General features: G+C 46.7%; 1 protein-coding gene across 1 annotated transcript; it reads right to left on the reverse strand.

Moving 5' to 3' along the window:
- Positions 1-6824: 6824 nt before the first annotated feature.
- On the reverse strand, positions 6825-21334 carry Prdm14 (PR/SET domain 14). The gene is made up of 7 exons (XM_006974733.3): positions 20653-21334; positions 19988-20041; positions 19736-19893; positions 18002-18269; positions 13785-13987; positions 10884-10985; positions 6825-7275 (listed from the first exon to the last, which is right to left on the reverse strand). The coding sequence occupies exons 1-7, from the start codon at positions 21332-21334 to the stop codon at positions 7048-7050; spliced, it is 1695 nt and encodes a 564-aa protein (XP_006974795.2). The 3' UTR covers positions 6825-7047.
- Positions 21335-22239: the final 905 nt, after the last annotated feature.

Below are 22239 nucleotides of genomic sequence, written 5' to 3' on the forward strand. Positions count from 1 at the left end.
TCCTGCCTCTGCCTCCCGAGTGCTAGCATTGCAGGCTTCAGCCATCACACTCTTCTTTTACGTTCTGGTTTTGTTTCTTGTGTTTTGAGACAGGGTCTCACTATGTAGCCCTGGCTGTTTGGACTCACCCTGTAAACAAGGCCTCCTTGAAATCACAGAGATCCACCTGGGTAAAGGCGTGCACCACCGCCGCACCCTGCCCTTCTTACACTATTTTAATTAAATAGTTTGATTACATTAAGCAGCCATCCTTATAGATGTTTTCATCTTGCAAAATGGCAGCTCTGTACCGGTTAAACAATACCACCACCACCCCGCTCCCGCCCCCCTCCCGCCCCACTCCCAGCCCGCTCCTGCCCCCGCCCCTCCCCCCCTCTGCTCCCGCCCCGGCCCCCCCCCCCCCCTCCGCTCCCAGCCCTGCTTCCGCTGTCTTTTTACTGATCTGGTCCCCAGTCTCACAAAAACAAAGAAACCAGGCCCACAGAGCGATAGGTAGGTCTAAGAAAATGGGGCTGTTTATGTCTCCTCTTGGAGAAGGGGAGAGAGGGTCCCGAGGCCCTCCCCAGGAGTCCTCAACACTCCCTCCCGCTCCAGCCTGTGCAAGGACACTCTCATCTGGCCTCTGAGGGCACATGCACATACATGGCCTAAATACACACATAACTTTTTTAGTCCAAAAAAAAAGTTTTAATTTTTTTCTTATTTTTGTCATCTCATTTTTCTGATGCCAAATTTACCAAACCCATCCTTCCTAGACAGCAATTTCTTGAGCCACCAAGACCCACCACCCAAAAAACTTTCCTGACTATTTAAATTATTTATTTTGGGTTTTGTTCTTGTTTTGCCATAAGATCTCGTGTGTCCCAGGCTAGCCTCCAACTCATTTTGCAGTCAAGGATGACTTTGAAGTCCTAATACTACCACCTCTAACCCTCAAATGCTGGGATGACAGACCTGTGTCTCTCAAACAAATCCTGCATTATTTTGTTTTATTATTCTGAGGCCTTCACCTCCCACAGGGTTTGACAAAATTTGGTGGAGTCTGTGCTGAAATTGCAGAATGCCACGAGGCCAGCTTCCCAGAGCTCCTTTATGAACAAGTCCTTTCTTTTAGAGTTTAAATCTTGATAAATGAATGGCTGGTTTTATTTCTTTCTGTATACAGATGTCCAGTTTGCTACCCATTATTAGAAAGTTAGGAGCCAGGAGGCTGGAGAGATGGCTCAGCAGTCAAGGGCACTGCTGTCCTTCCAGGGCTCACTCTCACCCACGTGGCGGTAAACAGCAGTCTGTGACTCAGTCCCAGGAGATGCTCTCTTCTGGGGTCTGACATGCAGTGAGTCAAGAGAAACCTTTGAGATTGGAAAGTGACAGTCCCTGCTTGCCAGGCTCAAGGGTCCTGCTCTAAGATCTGGCTCTAGATGGCCCCTTGCCAACTTGTGATGTGAGCTTGTGAACAGTGGGAGGAAGAGGTCAAATTTATGTCACCACTAGCATGCACAGGTTGCTCAAGGGCCATCCAGTAAGCAGGGAAGATTTTCCATTTTAAGACTGAGACATGCCGGGCAGTGGTGGTGCACGCCTTTAATCCCAGCACTCAGGAGGCAGAGCCAGGCAGATCTCTGTGAGTTTGAGTCCAGCCTGGGCTACCAAGTGAGTTCCAGGAAAGGCACAAAGCTACACAGAGAAACCCTGTCTTGAAAAAACAACAACAACAACAAAAAAACAAAAACAAAAAAAAACAAAAAAAAAAAAAAAAAGAAAGAAAGAAAAAGAAAAAGAAAAAACTGAGACATACTGGGCTATGGTGACGCATGCCTTTTATCTCATCAGGGAGGCAGAGGCAGGTCAATCTCTGTGAGTTCGAGGCCAGCCTGGTCTACAAAGTGAGTTTCAGGACATCCAGGACTCTTACACAGAGAAACTCTATCTTGAAAAACAAAAAACAAACAAAATAAAAAACAAACAAATAAAAAACTATAAATACACCATCTGACTATGCTGGAAACAAGCTCAAGGTGAAGTTTTATTTCTGAAAAGTTTCACTATGTAGCTAGAATTCCCTACGAAGACCAGGCTAGCCTCAAATTTATGGCTGCTATTTTACCTCTGCCTCTTGAGTGTCCAAATAATAGATGTGAGCCACCATGTCCCAATTGGTTACGCTTTCTGAGATAGTCTCCAAGCCTACTCTGACCTGGATCTTGATTTGTGTGTAGCCCAGGGTAGCCTTGGACTCGCCCCTGAGGTCTAGGATCACAGTCATGCACTACAGAGGGGAACGTTTCTGCAGAACGTGAAAAATCGCATGCTCCATTCAAGTCTTACTCTGTGTTTTATTAGCACTCGAGGATCACTGACAAGATGTACAGTTGTCAAGCAGAACACACGAGAAAGCCGGGAAGGATATGTAACACGCAAGCAAGTTGTAAAAGTCGGAAATGGGGTGCCAACGGAGCGAGCTTTCAACCCAGAGTACCATGCTAAAAGGAAATCCAGAACAAACTACAAATCTCTGGAAAGGCTTTGCATAGCATTAACACACACATCCAGTTTATCTCAAGAATCCAGACAAGGTTACAGTGGAGGACAGCGAACAGTGTTTTCTTGGAGGGCATATCATATGCAGAACTAGAACGCTGTCTGCCTGTAACTAACTGTGTTAGAGGCTAAGACTGAGCAGCTCAACAAATACTGGTGCCTGGTTTAAGCCCCTTTAAGCAAACAAATCAGCAAGGTGAAGACTGTTTGCTTCAGTTCTTACCTTGGAGGGCTGGGAATGCTGCTCAGTTAGTATCTTGCTTGCCTGGCATGCGTGAGGCCCTGGGTTCAACTCCCAGGACCCTGTAGACCCTGCTAGGTACTACACCTGTGATTTCAGCACTCAGGGCAGGTAGAGGCAGGAGGATCAGAAGTTGAAGTTTAGTATAACTCATTACTTAGGGAGCTTCAGGCTCTCTCTAAAAAAATGCAAGAGGGACATCATATTTTCTGAATATTGAAATCTCTACTATTGTTTTGTGAAATTCCCATACTTTATATTCCACTATAAATAAGGAAGGGAGGTCCTTTTTCTTTTAAAATAATTCTGGATGTTCATATATTAATAAAACTTTTCTATGCTAATATATACGATATCCAGTATCATTTACAAAATTTTTGCACAGGCCCTAGCATCTGTTCGTAGTATTATCCCATAAACTTTGGGTAGAGTTTGTAAAAGTTCAATGTAATTATCCACCCCGCCCCCCCACCATGCCACAAGCAATTCTAAAAGCATGTCAAGCTATCATGCTAACACTGGACTCCTAAATCAAAAGAGGGTCTAGGACAGTATTTGTGGTTCTGCTATGTGATGCTGTTCATCACAGTTCTTTTTGGGGGGAAATCTGAGGATCGAACCCAGGGCTTTGAGCTTGCTAGGCAAGTGCTCTACCACTGAGCTAAATCCCCAACCCCTCATCAAAGTTTTAGAACACACCCTGGATTTTGACTAAGTTGAGGTCACAATACTTACCACACCTACTGTAGGAACATTGAGGTCCCATGCATCTGTCTACTTTGACAGCTCTGCTCCCTGCAACTGCCAGATTCAAGTTCTAGGATACCCCAAAGACCCACTAATATCGTATCGTGGATGCCAGTCTACTGTGAGCTGTATTTCTCCAGAGTTTCAAATGTCTTTTTTATACTAAAACAAAACAAAAAGCCTCTACTGAATGAGCAGATATTTAGCTCAGGTACGGAGAAGAAGTATGAGCAGAGAAGCTGATGTGGCACTGTCTGCCAATTCCACCCCAGAGAAGGAAGGCTCCACTGCCATGGTGTCTCCAGTCTCCCACAGCAAAGCAACCCTGGGATCTGTAATCCTCAGCAAGGGCACTCTGCATTCTGACGCTTGCCTCTAATGAGTCGCTGTGTGGTTTCTCAGCCACCTTGCTACTGAACTTCACCCACGGCTTTATTATAAACTGAGAAGATTCAAAATAGAGGTTCTCAAACAACACAGATTGCTTTGTCTATCTCTAGAGTTTCTGATTAGAAGAGAACACGTTTATTTCTATTTATATATTTTGAGAGTACTCATTCTAAACAAGTTCCCAGGCGATGTTGATAGTCAAGGAACTATGCTTTTGAGAATCATTAATAAAATCTGTATCATCAATACAATTTATATAATTGTCTTTCTTTTGCTCTCAACAGGCTTAAGGGAAAACTTCACCAAATATAATCCAGCACACATACCCTATAGTTAAGTCTTCTAATATTTGATGGCATAATTACTGCATAGTACTATAGGGGAAGACATTAAGCCTCAGACATGAAACTCCTTGCCCCGCACTATACACTGAGGAGTTGGTGAACAGTGTAAGTTTGCCCATCTCTAAAGTCTATATTATGAAGCTATTGGTACTGTATTTGCTCACAGTTGTAACTCCATTCGACTTTTTAAATTCTATTTTCTATGAGATGCTTTTGTTTTCTGTTCTTAGTCTTTTCATTGTTATTAGCCGGCTCAACTCACCATCAGAATAAGTGAGTGAAGTCTACCTTCTGAAGAGGCAGACCTAAGTGTTTGAGGTAATCAACTCAAGAAACTGACTACATTCCCAACCAAAAACTTCACAGAGAAGCCAGACTGAAAGAAATGGTCCCTAAAATACCCAGTTAGTGTGGGATGCATTATCATATAACCCAGTATGTTTGGTACACAATAACAACAATTAGAAACGACACAAGAATAAACTCCTTTCTGTTTGTTGCTATTCAAGTTCAAAAAACAAAATACCTCATTTGATTTATTCAATGAAGACCACGGAGTTGTCTTAGTTTGATTTAAAAATAATGTTCAAACCCCTAAACAGTAAGAAAATGTTTCAAGCAGTATATTTGGAGCTAGCAGTCAAGGAAGGCTGCTTAATTACATGATGACTCCAGGACCTTCTCAAAAGACCATTGTTCTGAGTTAATTAACATGAATGAAAACATCAGGGCACATTCCCATTAGGGTCAATTACTCAGCCCTAGTCAAGGCGGCCAAGAATTCCCTGGAGGGAAATCGGTCACTGCTGTTCACCTGTGAGACATCTATTGCTGGGGGGCTGCACCCCAGCCGGGAGCCTTCTGCAAAGACATCTGCTCCATATTGGATTTGCTGCACTGATGGGCGTGTGTCATGGGCAGAGGCGGAGCTAGTGCCCAGGCAGTCAATAGAGCCCTGAGGAGGGGTAGGACACATCCCTGGTGGTTAGGGTTGTCCAGGGGACACATCCACCTTGCTCGTTCTGGTCTCAGACTGGCTGTATGAATATTAACGTAAGTTTGTGGTCCCAAAGGGATGAGGGAGTGGTTAATAGGAAAGGCCCCTTAGCAGGGCCCAGCAGTGGATTCGTGCTTTCCTAGGAGTTTAGTCTTTGGAGGGGCAGACTTTATCTCTCAGAGGCACGTGACTGCCCACCAAAGTCATCTCTCAACTTCGGTCCCTTCTGTAGTGGGGCAGACACAGTGACACCGTTTTAAATGCGTAAGGCTCAATACGGGTGGGCTATGATCGCCTACGTGAGACAGGTCCATCTCCACACTAGCAAAGTTGACTGCTCACTCACATCAGCCTGTGGAGACACCTTGTCCGTTTTTCTTTTCTTTGGCCTTAGGTCAAGGTGATTCTCCTGCCTCGGTTTCCGAAGGGCCAGAATTCCGGGTGTGAGTTACCACACCTGGCTAAGCATGGCTTACTTTTCAGCTGCGTCTATCCTTTTCACTTGTTGCTCCCTGTGTGATCAGGAGCCACCCAATTAATCAGAAAGAGTTGGGGAAATAGACTTTGTTCATCAAAAACAAACCAACAAACAAACAAACAAAACCTAAAATGGAAATAAAAGCTTTTAAGAAGGAAAGAAAAAAGAGAGAAAAAGGAATCCGGTTCAAAACAAGAGTAACAAATGTTTATTTTTCAGCCTTTCTTCACTGGATATAATTTTCCTTTCCCAACTGTTAAAGATAAATGTCGGGGAGTAGGAGAAGAAGAGGGAGGGGAGAACAGTGGGCGATATGTAAAATGAAAAATAAACTTTAAATAAACAAGTAAACCTTTAAAAAAATTAAGTGAAAAAAAAAAGATAAGATGTCAACAAGAATTACCATTTGTGCGTTGTGTATGTGTGTGCGTGTCCTGGAAGTGACTTTGTCGGGTGCTAGATGCATTACCTGGCATTTGTCATGTGATCAGCGAGGGGAGAAGGAGCCTAAATGGTAATGGAACGCTACACATACCAGAAGACTCAATTATAACGCATTTATCTAGCTAGAGTGAATTTGCTTGGGTATCATCGTAACTCACTCCTGTAATCCCAGCACTCAGGAGGTAAAGAAAGGAACAGCAGGAGTTCCAGGTCACCACCAGCTACACCACAAGTTCAAAGCCAGCTTGGGTGGTCTCAAAAAAACAAAGAAAAACAAAACAAAAACAACAACATCACCAAAAACAACAACAACAAAACAACAATAACAAAACCAGGGCCTGGAGAGATGCTCAGCAGCTAAGCGCATTGGCTACTCTTGCAGAGAGGACTTGGGTTCAATTCCCAGTACCCACAGGGCAGCTCACAACCATCCATAAATACAGTTCCAGAGGATCCCATGTTTTCCTCTGGCCTCCATGCGCACTAGGCATGCAGTACCCATACATACACGAGGCAAAACACCCATGCACATAAAATAAAATTAAATCTTTAAAACAAAACAATTTTTTTGTTGTTGTTCTTGCTCTGTAGAAAACGGTTAATGACTACAGACACCGTGTAACTGGGGATCCAGCAAACAGGAGAGGAATGTCCTTCTTTTCTTTTATCACAAGATCCAGGACCCTTTATTCCCAGCCCTGAGCTGCCGGACTTCCACAGCACACTTTGAGGTTCTTCGTTTCAGACTAACCATTCCGTTTTCCTGATTCTCATGGAACAGCCCGACCATCTGTTCCATGCCACAGGCAGATCCGGAATTGAGAGTCGGAGTCCTTGGTCTTCGCCTGGCTCTGCTCTCGGAGGGCTAGCAGTCTTTGTGAAGCTTCATGTGGGCATAGAAAGCTTCTTGATCCAGGAAGCCTTTCCCACAAATGCTGCAGGAGCCATGGTCGTCCTCCTTGTGTGAGCGCCGGACATGGCTGTCGTGGGCAGCGTGGGATGCAAAAGGCTTACCACAGTGCCGGCACTTGAAGGGCTTCTCGCCCGAGTGCTGTCTGATGTGTGTGCGGAGGATGCTGGAAGCAGTGAACTTCTGCAGAGGGCGGAAACAGAAGGAAAAGCCAACTTCCGTGGGCTGGACAACACAACAGACGGGCTCATTTCATTGTAACGGACACATCGGCGCTTTTTATTTATTTATTTTTTTAATGAGAAACTGATTTTGCCTGGTGGTGGTGATGGTGGTGGTGGTGGTGGTGGTGGTGGTGGTGGTGCACACCTTTAACCCCAGCACTTTGCAGGCAGAGGTAGGTGGATCGCTGTGAATTCGAGGTCAGCTTGGTCTACAGTGTGAGTTCCAGGACAGCTGGGGATGCACAGAGAAATCTTGTCTCAAAACCAAAAAAAGGAAAGGGGAGAGAGAGAGAGAGAGAGAGAAAGAGAGAGAGAGAGAGAGAGAGAGAGAGAGAGAGAGAGAGAGAGAGAGAGAGAGAGAAGAGACTCTGATTTTCTGTCTATATAGAACATTTGTGTGACGTCCAGAGCAGTGACCTTAATAAAGAAAGGACTGGACTGGGCATGTGAGATGGCTCAGCAGGTAAAGGAGCCTGACACCAGGTCTGATGACCTATGTTTGATCCCTGGGACCCACACATAGAAGGAAAGAACTGACTCCCCAAAGTTGTGCTCTGATCTCCCATCATGGCATCTGTCTCCCCTCCTCCATGCATACACAACACTAAATAATCTGAATGTAATTTTAAAAGGACAGCTTTCTCGCCCTGGCCAGTTTGAGTACCACACATTAAAACAATGCATCTTCAGAGGTTCTTCACCAGGTCTGCTAGGTAAAGATGCAGATTGTTGGGCTGGGTTAGCTCAGTGATAGGATGCTTGCCTTGCAGTTTTGAGTCCCTGGGTTTGATCTCCAGCATCATAAAGCAGGGAGTGGAGCACACTGTGAACCTTAACCCTAGACAGTGTGACCCAAAAGAATCTAAGGTATGATCTGAAAGCAGCGTGGAAGCAAGCACTTCTGCTTTTGGAGACTGGAAAGGGCACAATAGGGTCTCACTATGTAGCTCAGGCTGGCCTTGAACTCATGGGCAATCCTCTGCCTCCCAAGTGCTGAGATTAGAGGCCTGTGTCATTATGCCCACTCTAAACAAGCAGCTCTGAGTGTACTTGAAGAGCGGTGTTACTGAGGAAAAGGCTAATGTTGCTTAGTATCTTTGCACCCAACGGTTTCTAATCGGTTTCCTTCTTTTTGATTCAGTCTTTGATACTGTTGGTGGTGCTGAGATAAGGTCTCTCTGTGGTGCCAAGGCTGGCTTTGAACTCATTATCTTCCTGTGGTTGCCTCCTCAGCCCTGAGATTACAGGTGTGTACCACCGAAATTTAAACTTTGATTGTAGGTTTGCAGTAAATTGTAAAATGCGCAAGGGTGGTGGTGGTGCACACCTTTACTTGGGAGGCAGAGCCAGGAGGATCTCTGTGAGTTCAGGGCCAGCCTGGTCTACAGAGCGAGATCCAGGACAGGCACCAAAACTACACAGAGAAATCCTGTCTCAAAAAAACAAACCAAACAACCAAACAAGACTACTTTTCTAGTCCAAGAATGCCCCCCATTCCCTTTTGCAGCCACAGGGATACCCTCCTTTCCTCCTTCCTTAGGCTGTGACAACCACAGATGTGTTCTTGGTCTCAAAATCTCGACACTCATGGATCATGCAACATGACCTTCCAGGACTCATTTTTCCCACTCAGCACAGCTCCCAAATAATCATCAAAGTTATGTTTTTCAATGGTTCCACTATTCCTTCCTTGTGTGGTATGCAGCAGTGAGTGGATACATCCCAGACTGTCACATCTGACACTGGACATCAGGCTTGTCTCCAGATTGGGGCCATGATGTTTCTTTGTTGTTATTTGAGTTGGGAGGGTGAGACTTTGTTTTACGTTTGTTTGTTATGGGGGGTGTAGGTTAAACAAAAGATACGTTGGTTCTCCTCTTCCACCACGTGGGCCCTGGGGGGTCAAGCTCAGGTTGTCAGACTTGGCAAGAGGCACCTTTCCCCTTCCATGCCTGACCCTTACATGTTGGGGTTGCAGGCGTGTCCTGGCTTAGACTGAATGCCTTGCTCCCCTCTGGGAAGTTTGGCAGTGTAGTGGTATTTGCTCCGCCCATGACCTTGGGCTATCGGCCCAAAGTGACCTCTTATGAGGGGTTCGAGAAGGGTCACATGCCCCTTCTCCCTGTTCCTGCCTGCGAGGTGGATTCACTCCGGTCAACTTCTGTGGATTCACAGAGGACAACTTCCCCTGTATCTCCTCAATTTATATCTTAATAAATTCTATTACCCATTTAATAGACTCACGTGGATTAATTGTAATATGACAGTCTCTCTAAGACCACCCTTGTGGTGGTTTGAAAAAAAAATGGCCTTCAAAGAGAGTGGCACTATTAAGGTGTGGCTTTGTTGGAGTAGGTATGGCCTTGTTGGAGGAAGTGTGTCACTGAGGAGGCGGACGTTGAGGTCTCGTGTATGATCAAGCCATGCCCAGTGAGACAGACTACTTCCTGTTGCCTGCAAGTCAAGATGTAGAACTCTTGGCTACTTCTCCAGCACTATGTCTGCCTGTACACTACTGTGTCACACCATGACGATAATGGACTAAACCTCCGAAAGTATAAGCCACCCCAATTAAATGTTTCTCCTTCATAAGAGTTGCCATGGTCATGGTGTCTCTCCACAGCACTAAAACCCTAACTAAGACACCCCTCTTTTCCCTTTATAGCATTATTGTAGGACCTGAAAATGCCAAAGGACAGAAACAAGCCTAGAGTGCCACTCTCCAATGGGACTGTGCTCTGTGGATGTACTGTCCACCTTGTACCTGTGGCTTCTGAGCACTTCAAGTTTGGCTAGTGAAACCAGGGAGGACATTTCCTACTTATTTCCCCTTCTTTTTGTCGTTGTTTTCTTTCTTGCTGTGTCATCTAGGCTGGCCTTGAACCCATAATCACTCCACCTCAACCAGAGATTGCAGACGGGCTCCACTGTGCCTGGGTGTTTTCACTTTTGTGCCCTCAAACACCCACACAGGGAGAAGATCAGCTACACACTGCACAACACAGATGCACACGGCCAATTAAAACGCTTTATAGTATTCCTAAAACATGCTCAAACCATTGTCCATTCCAGAATCCAAACTCTTGATCCCTCTCTACCACTATTGCTTGATGTTGTGTGATGCAAACATCAGATGTCTCCCCCTGCAATGTCCATCTAGAATGATCAGCAGCAGTATCAGGAGCCAACACTTCAGTGGTTACAATTAGTCTGGCACGGTGATGTAAGGTTGTTGTTGGGTTTTTTTTGGTTTTTTTGTTGTTGTTGTTTTTGTTTGTTTGTTTTTCAAGACAGGGTTTCTCTGTGTAGCTTTGTGCAGTTCCTGGAACTCACAGAGATCTGTCTGGCTCTGCCTCCCCAGTGCTGGCTGGGATTAAAGGCGTGCGCCACCACCGCCAGGCTTACTTTATCTTTTTGAGACATGGTCTCACTTAGTAGTCCTAGATGTCCTAGAATTCACTTGAAATGTGTGCTGGCTGGTAATCAACTATTTACCCAAGATGAATTATAAGTCAGGTTTCATGCTTCCAGTTACAGACGGCCGACAACAGACGAGGTCTCACCTACCTTTGTACAATACACGCACTGGTATGGCCTGTCTCCGGAGTGCACGCGCATGTGCTTGTTCAGGCTGGAAGACTGTGAGAAGCTCTTCCCACATGTTGAACACTAAGAAGAAAACAAAAATTAATTAGAGTCGAAATTTCATCTTCCCCCCCAACAATTCTGTCTCAACATCATGTTTTTCTGGAGGCAAGAGAAGTTTTAAAAATCGGTTACTTATTTATTTGTTTAAAGAAAGGATCTTTCTAGGTAACCCTGGCTGTCCTGGAACTCTCCTTATGTAGACCAGGCATGCCTCAAACTCTCAGAGATCCGCCTGTCTCTGATTCCCATGTCCATGCCCCACCACAATTTACTTATCATTATTATTAGCGTGTGTGGGGGGGGGCCTATGACGTGGCATACGTGCGGAGATCAGAGAACCGCTTTAGAGTGGATTCTTTCCTTCAGCTGGTGGCTCCCAGAAGCAAACTCAGGTCGTCAGGCTTTCAGGCCAAGCATTATAACACCGAGCCATGCCATGCTGACAGCCCAAGAACTGTAGTCTTTATCCTGTGCACACCTGTGGGTCACCAGGACCCTGGCTGACCACGCTAAGCTGCTCAAGGCAGCCTAGAAGACGCCTCAGGCCTTCCTCGGTGTAGAGATTACAGAGCGACCTTAGCTCGCAGGACGAAGTGGTCCAGTGTGTTCCCGGCATCTTTTAACGTTAGCAGCTGTGGCTCAGTGGTGGCACACCCGTTCAGCATGTGCTCACACTGTGTTCAACCCCTAGCCCCAAAATTAAACCAAACCCCATATCCAAAGTTCTGTATGTCGGTTTCTCTTGAGATTTCTTCTTCTGGTGAAATCAAGTATTAATATTGACTTAAAAAAAAAAGAACAAAAAAAAATCATCAACTCTCTGGATGTGACTGGCCTGGAAAACCACAGGAAATTCAAGGTGAGGTATTCCTTGAGTAGCTGAGATGGATGCTGTCTCCTGGGTTCAGGGGAGAATTCTTGGGTGGATTTAAACCCCTGGTTAAGCAGTGCTCTTGCTGTTGTGAAGGATGAAATGGCGTAGTAAAACTCATGCAGAGAAGGGACCCAAGAGCCTTCCTGTGGCTGGGGAGAGGGTGTAATGGGTGCGTGAGCATGAGGGTGTGAGTTCAAATCCCCAGCACTCATAGAAAAAGCCAGGTGTGGCCAAGCACACATGTGACCCCTGGGCTGTGGGAAGCTGAGACAGGAGGATTGCTGGGCTTTGCTGGCTGCCAGCCTAGCTCCAGGTTCACTGAAAGACCCTTTCCCAGAAGACTACAGCAGGAAGTGACAAATGAGAAGTAGACTCCAAACAGGTGCACACACCACACACACACACACACACACACACACACACACACACACACACACACACACACACCACAAATTAAACAACAACTCAAACAACCAACCCAGAATTTAGGGACTAGAGAGCTGGCTTTGATGAGGAGCACTTGCTAGTCTAGCTGAGGACCTACAGTTTGGTTCCCAGCATCCACATGGTGATTCACACCTGGCTGTCAGTTATAATTCTAGTTCCAGGGGATCTGAAGCCCTTTTCTGGTTTCTGTAAGCAACTGAATGCTTACAGAATACACATATATACACATATATGTGTACAAGACACACATACATACAGGCAAAACACTGATACAAAAAAAAAATTAAAACAAAACAAAAAACAATTTAAAACTATGGTTCAGTTGCAGAACACAGTCCAATCCAGAAATATTAAAATGTGGAAAACTACAAACCTTAGTCTTAGTATAAAATGCCTTATAAAATACTATTACAAGAGACTGGAGAGCTGACTTGGTTAAGAGCATGAACACCCTTACAGAAGGACCCAAGCTCAGTTTCTAGCACCAAGGTTATGGCTCACAACCATCTGTAACTCCAATTCCAGGGGCCTCGATGGCCTCTTATCTCTTAGGAACTGTATTCACAAGCGCAAACCCACACATACACACATAATTTAAAAAATACTGTAACAAGAACATGTAGCCCCATCCTTTCTTTAAGGATGAAGTTGATTTTGTCCTTTGGACCAAGCCTGGTGGAGCCATAGGTGTTTGGGATGACAGAGAAGGACTCCCGGGCATCATTACTGCTTCTCATCCTTACAAAGTCCGTGGTCTGGGATCATGGCTTTCCTTTCTTTGGACCATTCCAATGCTTCCTCCATAGCAGTGACTACCTAATGCCTGACTGGGTATGAATTCCCTCCTCAGCCTCCAGTGCAAATCACAGCCCTTCTGTTCTGGACTTAGCCCCAAGCCTCCTTTGTTGTGGGATAATCTTTTTGTACACTGTAAAGATGTGTCTCTACCTAAATTGCTTTTGATTGGCTTAATACAGAGCTGAATGGCCAATAGCTGGCAGGGGACAATGGGCGGGACTTCCAGGGAGGGAGGAACTTGGGATGAACCTGTGCGCTTGGGAGACGCCAGCAAGATGCAGAGCAAGTTGGACCACAGAACAGGAGAGAGGTAAAAGCCACGTGGCAGAATGTAGATTAACAAAGACAGGCTAATTAAGTTATAAGAGCTAGTTGGGAACAAAATCTAAGCTAAAGGCCACCTTTTCATAATTAATAAGTCTCCGTGCCATTATCTGGAGGCTGGAAGGCGAAGAAAGGCTGACTGCTCTCCTCTTCTTGGGCACCTTTCCTAACCCAGCAGCCCATGCCTACCTGTTTCTCCTTCTGTCCTGGGTACAGCTACTGACCCAGGCTCAAGCTCCAACAGCTGCCTCTCCCACAGCACCATGGTGAGGCAGACCTGGACTCCTCCAATCAGTCCCGAGAGCCTCTCTCCATGTACTCAGGATAGGGGTGTGTGAAAGTAGATTATGAAGATGAACCTCAAACCAACCGCTCACCAGGTAGGGCCGGTGCCTCTCATGGACGTGAAGAATGTGGATCCGGAGTCGGTCACGCTTCTCGAAGGATCGCTGGCAGAGAGAACATGGAAACTTCCTATCCCCCTTGTCCACACAGGGAGTGTACTTGAGGTGCTTATCTCTGTAGTATTTGTAGGTGAACACCTTGCCACAGCGTTCACATCTGTAACCTTCGGTAGACTCTGTCAAAGATAGGGATGTAAGTGCTGGAGGGTGTGTTAACCACCTTCCTCCTCTTCAGTTCCTCAAACAGGATTCGAAAACCCATAAACAGCTGGGCATGGCGGTGCACGCCTTTAAATTCCAGCGCTTGGGAGCAGAGGCGGGTCTCATGAATTCACACTTACCGAGGCTTATCCACAGGAGAGATAGGTCACAGAGTGATAGACAGACAAGCCCAGAAGGGTAAATCTGGTTTTGTCAATGGAGAAGAAAGGAAGAGGGCAGAAGTTAGAGGCTAAGTGTCAGATCCAGGTTGTCTGTGCTAGGAATGATGTCATCACCAGAGTCAAGAAGATCAAGGTTTTCAGGTCAGGCAAGCTACAGTAACTGTAGCTCCAAACAAAGACAACTCAAACCCCAAACAAACAAGAGGTGTGAATGTGTTGGGGAGAGGCGAGAGAGCATCTCCAAAAGTACCACTTAAGACGCCCTGGATTCTAGCACCAGAGACCTTACTGTCTGCCCTCTAGGGAGCCAAGAATGAGCATAAGCAAGAATCGGCAGGAAAAGCATGCCTTTAATCCCAGCACTGTGGGGAAAGAGGTAGAGGCAGGTGATTACTGGTCTACAAAGCAAGGTCCAGGACAGCCAGGGAAACATACAGAAACCCTATCTCAAAGAAATAAACAACCAAAAAAATCAAAGTAGCCTCAGGAATCCCTGAATCTGACCAGAGTCACTAGTGCGCCCCTCCCCCACCTCTGCTAGAAGGAACAATGAAAGCTGGAGGCCCCTCAGCAACAAGGAAAGCTGAGCAGCAAGGAACTAAGAGCAGACCAGCTGCCTGGAAGAGGTCTAGACCAACCCAGGCACCTGGAGAGGACACTCCACCCTGCTGAGCCGCCTGCAGGCTGCAGTGTGCGCCAGGATCCCAGCTTTGTGGTGCATGTTCCCAAGCTGGGGCGGGCTTGGTGACCTGGCAGCCGGTCTTTGAGTAATTTCTGTTCCATCTCCAGGCTATTCAAATAGCCCACTTCTGATAACTCAGAGTGTATGCCTTTCCAACTTTATGTGGGAAGGCGCCCACCAACCCCACCAACATACCTAAAAAAGGAATTTGATTTTCCTATTTTTCTTTTATGTGCAATGGTGTTTTGCCTGCATGTATGTCTGTGTGAGGGTGTCAGGTCCCCTGGAGGCAGAGTTACAGGCAATTGTAAACTGTCATGTGGGTGCTGGGAATTGAACCCAGGTCCTCTGGAAGAACAGCCAATGCTCTGAACTCTTAGCTGAGCCATCTCTCCAGCCCCAGGGATTTAATTTTTGTCTGGGACAGGATCTCCCTGTGTAGTCCACACTAGACTCGAACTTGAAATCATTCTGATTTTAACCTCTTAGTCTGATGGTCACAGGATGTGCACCGCTGTGCCCAGCTCTTTCGTGTACTATTAATCTGTAAAAACATGGATCTGGGGCTGGGGTGTGGAGCAGAGGTAGAGCGTCCTTCAGCCTTGGGTTTGGTTCAAACCCCATCACAGCAGTGGAACCAAAACAGAGTCATATTAACAGAGAATGCAGGAAGTCACTTGTAAGACTTCTCAATAAACTAATTGTGAAGAGCTACCTTCTACACAGTGTCCAAATGTGTGCCACGGGCTGGGTGTGCTGGCGCACACATTTAATCAGCACTCAGGAGAGACAAGCAGGCAGACCTCTTGTTTTTGTTCTTTTGAGACAGGGTCCCCTCTGCAGGCCAGGCTGGTCTCAGCTAGGATTACAGGCATGAATCACCACAGTGACTTTTTTTTTTTTCCCATGAATTTCCCACAGAGAAACCATTTATTATATACGTATTTTTCTAAATTCCATTTTTTACTTCTATGTCAAAAACAGTTGAAGTATTTTCTGGAAGTGACAGAGACAGACTTTCTTGGTTTGGTGCTGAGGATGAGAGAGTTTGGATCTCCACAGACCACAGAGAATTGCTCCATCTTCTGCAGCCCTGCTCTGTGCACCTGCTGGAGAAGTTGACGGAGGCCTCACCCTCTCCCCACATCCTCAGGCTTCTTCATTCCGACCATGGGAGGGCCTGTTCATCACTTCCTGCCTAGTCCCCCGTAGAGGTCTCCTGTTGTCCCTGGTCCAGAGTTTGAGTCACCTTCTCTCCCTCTGCCCTGTGGATCCCTTATTTCACTCTCATTCCTAAGCAGCTTTTCCTAATCCAGTTACACTGTCCTTTTCCTTCATCTGTACACACTGAGAGCAGGATCTTGGGAAATTTAGGAATGTATGGGCCTTCCCAGCACGGGAGGGCATAGGTCTAGCAGAAATACAGACATGTTGATCATCACCATAGTGTGACAGACACAGTTTACATGTTGTTTTACCTGCTCTTTGGGCCATTTATTAAACTATAGTGAGGCTGTCTTATTATACATATAGTACTTTCCAAACTCTTGTGTATAACAACACAAGAGTCAGACAGGTGCTATTCAGGAATAACTTTCAAGCTGAGTGTGGTGGCACACACTTTAAATCCCAGCATCCTCAAGGCAGAAGCCTCAAACTCAAGAGTTTGAGGTTAGCCTACTCTACATAGTGAGTTCCAGGACAGCCAGAGCTACTTAGTGAGGCCCTCTATCAGAAAACTAAAATAAGCAAATAAAAAGTTCAAAGCTGGGCATGACTTCACATGCCTATAATCCTACCACCGGGGCTTGGAGGTGGGAAGACAGTTCAGCCATCCTGGACTGCTTGAGACCCTGTCTCAGGCCAAACTCAAACTGGAGCCTGGAAATCAGCTCAGTGGCACAGCACCTTTGGAGCATTAGTCTGAGGACTCAGCACCACTCTTCTAAAAACAGCACATTCGGGCTGCTGGTCCTCTGTCTCCTTGCCACTCAGATGTGATCCAGGGACCAGCAGCTTCCTCTGGAAACTGAGCAAGAAGCAGAGAGTTTCAGGTCCCACCTCTGACTAGAACTAGCTAGCATCTCTACAAGATCTTCAAGCACACACACACACCCAAAGCTTAACAGTCAGGAGCACCCCTATATTTCCAACACTTGGGAAGCTGAGGCAGAAGGTTCTGAGTTCAAAGTCAATCTGTGCTACATAGTGAGACTGTTTTAAGAAGAAAACAAAAACAAAAACAAAAATGAGAGAGAGAGAGAGAGGGGGGGGAGAGAGGGAGAGAGAGGGAGGGAGGGAGGGAGGGAGGGAGGGAGAGAGGGAGAGAGAGAGAGAGAGAGAGAGAGAGAGAGAGAGAGAGAGAGAGAGAGTTGAAAGCTGAAGCCTAGACCATTGTTTTTCAAATTTACCATGACTAAAATTCATCTTAGGTGCTGGAAGTGGTGAGATTTTAATTTTTGTTGCTTTGTTTTGTTTGAGACATAGTCTCACAATGTGATTCTGACTAGACTGTCACTCATACTACTTAGATGAGGCTGGCCTCAGACTCAGAGATCTGCCTGCCTCTGTCACCCAAGAGCAGGGATTAAAGCCTTGCGTAGCCACACCCAGTTTAGGGGCTGGAAGTATATGTAACTCTTAATGACAGAGTATTTATATAGGATGCAGGAGGCCTCAGCCTAAGAAAAACACAGTTTTAACTGGACACCCTGCTTCACATAATGTACTTATATCAAACAAAAGCTTAACAACGCTTAGTATTTCTTAAGTGATTTTCATCAATATTTTTCTATTCTAATTTCTTTTTTTTTCTTTAATGCTGCTCTCAATCACTAAATTGATTTTCTACCCTACTAAGTTACTGCAGCCCACCATTTGAGAAAGCTGGCTTACTCACAGTACACCGGCACATATTCATTTATTTTACTTTTATTCTCAAGAAAGGATGGGGCTTGGGGAGATAGGTAACTGCAGAGAGATGGCGATGTCCCACCTCTACTGAGTGGGGTCTCATTCTTACAAATCCCCTTTACTTGGTCTCCTCGATTTCGGCTGGGAATCTTTAGGGAAAGAACCCAGTTCTTACGCTAGCAGAATCTCTTTGGACAGAGGAAGACACTCACCCTCAGAGGGCTCAGACACCTGCTTGCCTTGCTCAGTGACCTGGAGGCTCATGGGAATTTCCAGAAACTTCTCGTAGCAGTTTCCGTACCACACCAGCAGCTCCTGGTTCTGGTGGATCTCTTTGCAGCTCTCATAAAATATCTGCCCTTGGTGTTGCACTGCAACCAGGTTCTGCTCCTTGGGGAAGCGGGCACAGTTGACATAGGACATCCAGTTCCCGGAGCCCTTTCCGTCGATAAAGTGGCTCAGGCTGCCATCTTCAAAGATCTAAATGAAGTAAGACACGGCGTCTGCTCTCTGTGGTCATTTTTTTTTTTTTTTTTTGAGACAGCATCTTGCTGTGCACCTGAGGCTGGCCTCAAACCCGTGCCTCTGCCACAGCTGCCTGAGTTCAGGGACTGTAGGAGCACACTGCCATTCCCAGCGAGGCATGGACTTTTGATTTCCACTTGTTTCCTTTTGGCCTGATCTATACAATACATTTAAACTTTGTAACCAAAGTTCCTATTACAGAACACAGTTCCATAAATCAGATTTCCATATCGGAAGTTGCATATAAATAAATCTCCTTAAGCTTAAGTCAGCATTTCTTTTTTGGACAGGGTCTCATGTAGCCCAGGTGGGACTTGAATTTAAAATATAGTCAAGGATGGCCTTGAACTGCTAATCCACCAGCTACCACCTCTGGAGTGCCGCTGTGTGCCTCAGTGCTGGGGACTGAACCAAGCATTTTTATGTATTCCAGGCAAGCATGCTCTCTAGTCCCTCCATAGATTATATAATAACATACCTTAAATATATATGTATGGTGGCACACATATTTAATTCCAGCACTTGGGAGGCAGAGGCAGGAGGATCTCTGTGAGTTCAAGACCAGCCTGGTCTACAAAGTGAGTTCTAGGACAGCTAGGGCTACACAGAGAAAAACACTATCTCAAAACAACAACAGAAAGGATTCATGCCTTTATCCGCCCCCCCCCCCTGCTTTTTTTGCCTTTATCCCATATGGTTAGCATATGTTAATTTTGTAAGCAAGGGTAAAGGACGTAAATAGGTTTTATTTAACCCCAGCTCTTAAGGGTGCTGATGAATTCTCTTCTGTGCAGTGTGCAGTGTGCAGGCCTCGGGATGGAGCTGGAGTTTCACTCTCCCAGGACAGCAGCCTCAGCACCTCTCCTAGTTTGCTGGACACCACGGTTTGATTCACGTCTTCCACATTGCCTGAACTTCAAATTATCTTCCTAAACTGTATTCCAGGGAAGCTCAGGGTCAAGGTATTGAGGAGGTTTTACGTTATCTGGTTATCCCGATGAATGGTTTCTATAAAGGGAATGCCGCTGATTTCCCACCAGCCTCCCTGAGACGGTCACTAACGTGGGAAGTGACCAGTTTGCTTGTTTTGTTAATCCTTGGCTAATTTTATATGAAGGCCTACAATTGACTTTTCTTTTCCATAGCTTACTCTTAGCGCTCTCTCATATTTAAAGCACCAGATTTAATATAAATATAACATACATGCATAAATATAACATAGCATAGTAATTCTTTAAATGTGCATTCCGTGGCTGTTCTGTACAGATTAAAATCACCCACTGCAAAACAGATTGGTGTCCTGCTGGAGTGAACCTCCATTGTCTCTCTCAGCAGGGAGCAAAGGCCTTTAAGGGTACTGGCACCTCCAGACCTCAGGTCACCCTCCCCAATTTCAGCAGACCCACCAGAAACGCACTTACCTCCCACATCCTGGAGTTGTCCCTGTGTGTCTTGACTTCGCTGGCATTGACCACTTTACCTTGAAAGGGTCCAAATCTCACTCCTTTGGCAATGAAGTTACTACAGAACACGCCAAAGTGTGGGACATCCCCAAACTCTGTCTGCATGAGGCAGAGACCTAGGAACCCAAGGCACAGAGGAAGGGAGAATGAGCCAGTGTTTCAGCATTAATTAGTTCTGGGAAATAAACACAGGCAAGGAGAGCAGCCTACCTTCTGGAAGCTGAAGGGAGGCTTTGTCCAGAGTTTTAGGAAGACGATTAGACCCTAGAAAAAGACAGCCTTAAATTATTCAAAGGAGAAATCAATGTATGGTGAGTTAGTTGCCTTCCTGAGTGGGTTCCTTATTTTGCATTTGGTTTGATGTGTACCTAACCTTCATTGTTTTTCTTGCTCCTTTGACACAGGCTTTTTGTACACCATTGCTCATTTGTCACTCAGGACATTCTTTGGGCAAGGTTTTGTGGGGAACTGATTCCCTTTTGCAAACTTGAGAATCATAGACAATGCTTTTCTGAAGTCAAAAGCTGCCAGGTTGGGGTTGGAGATTCAGCTCAGTGGTAGAGCACTTGCTTAAACACAAGGCCCTGGCCTGGGTTCGGTCCTCAGCTCTGAAGGGAAGCTACCCGCCGTTATGAATTTCTGGAGGCTATTATGCAGATATTTTGTACATCCACCAGAACCACCGAGTGAAACCGTTTTGCTCCTAGTCTTCAGAGCTCACTGAAAGCAACCTCAGGAATTGCACAGTTAATCGGGGAGGACCCAAGAAGCCAGCCTAGAGCAGGAGGTTCTGAGGGACAATGGCCTCTTCAGCTCAGATCCACTTTGACAAACCTGTTCCACCCCACCCAGACCCTGGATGTAGATTTCCTTACCAGAGCTGTCTGTGGGAACCAGGATGCCTGAAATTGCATGGTGTAGGCCGGTTGGGTGCCCGGGACTTGCAATGACCCCATACAGAACGAAGCGCAGTTCCTCCTCGGAGAAGTTGAAGCTAGGAAGAGGCAGCTTCCCCTCTTGGCTCAGGGTTTGAGGGACCGATATTGACTGGGAGGTCTTCAGACCATCAGGTAATAGGGAAGCAATCACCGGGGGTGGCAGAAGTAGATTTTCAGCTCCCCACCACTGGCCTCCGTTGCTTTGGCTTTGGCCGATGGGGACCAAATTTTGGCTGCTGGAAGTGCTGCGCGTGTACTCAGGGCTGTCTAGAAATCGTGGTACCTCGGGAGTAAAGTGAGGAATTGGGTACCATGGTGACAGCTTGTTGTACCAGGGCAGATTGTAGAGTGGCTCGCTAGGCACAGCCAGACCCGGGTTCAGCAAGGGAGGAGCCACCCGAAACGCATTGAGCGGGGCCATCGCCTGGGACGCAGGAATTGCCTCCGCCAGCTTCCCGAAAGGCTGAAAATCCTCCTCGGTGGTGGCGGCGAGGTTCCTGTAGTGGTTGTAGCCCGGGAGAGACGTGTAGTAGGCAGCCAGGTGCTGGGAGCTACTTTGGGGCAGATTGTTCGCCTTGTCCTGGCACTTGCTGTCACCCAGAGGCGGACGTAGGGCCATCGCAGGCTGAGCTCCACGGATCTGCGGGAAACCGAGACCGCTGAGTGCAGGGTCCTAGGTGGTCTTACCTATTTTCTTTTTCCCACCCCAGCCAGCCCCAGGTCAAAGTTAATGGACAAACTTCCCAATTCGATCCTGCCAAGCCTAACTCGCAAAAACAACGCAAAAGGCACAAAAAACCCAAACGCCTCAAAACTCTAACGAAATTCTGCCTCAATCTCGCTCAACTGGAAGGTGCTGGCTCGGGTCGCCTTCTCCTTTGCTCCCGAAACAGCCTTGGCTAGGGACTGCTGGTTTCCAATGCCTGATGTCCACCTGATTCCCCCAACCCGGCTCCTGCAAAACGCGTTTCAATTGTTCCTCCCTTCTACTCCTCAGTTTAACAAACGGCTCCTCCAGGGTCTCTAGACCCTCCTTTACCCAGATAACTAGGGCAAGGCCGTGCACCCGTTTCGGAGCAGGCGGTGGCTTCCCGAGCTCGAGTCCCCCGCAGAGACAGAGGGGGTATGGGCTCTGGGTGGGAATCTGCAGACGGGGTTCCGAGCGGATTCGGAGCTCCAGGCGTTCGGCGAGACCCCAGCAGCTCCGGGCAGCAGGGAGAGGAGCGGCACGCTTTGCCCCTCTAGAGATCCACGCCCAATGCCCCCTCTCGCCACATCTCAAGTCTCTCGGTAACCCCAGCCCTCTCAAGCCAGCTCGCCCCTGGGAACCCAACAATGACAAGTCCTAGGTCAGGTAGCAGATAGATGCCTCGGCGGTTCCTGACCCTCCGCCCTGCGGCCCCAGCCCTGAAATCCGTCTGTCTTAGTGGCCACGGAACGAATTCGCCAAGGCTGGGGAGGTAAGTCCCATCAGGGTGAGCGGGACTCAAAGACAAGATCAATGAGTCCAATAAGAAGCCACCC

This window comes from Peromyscus maniculatus, chromosome 2 (assembly GCF_049852395.1).
Source record: "Peromyscus maniculatus bairdii isolate BWxNUB_F1_BW_parent chromosome 2, HU_Pman_BW_mat_3.1, whole genome shotgun sequence".
NCBI lineage: Eukaryota > Metazoa > Chordata > Mammalia > Rodentia > Cricetidae > Peromyscus > Peromyscus maniculatus.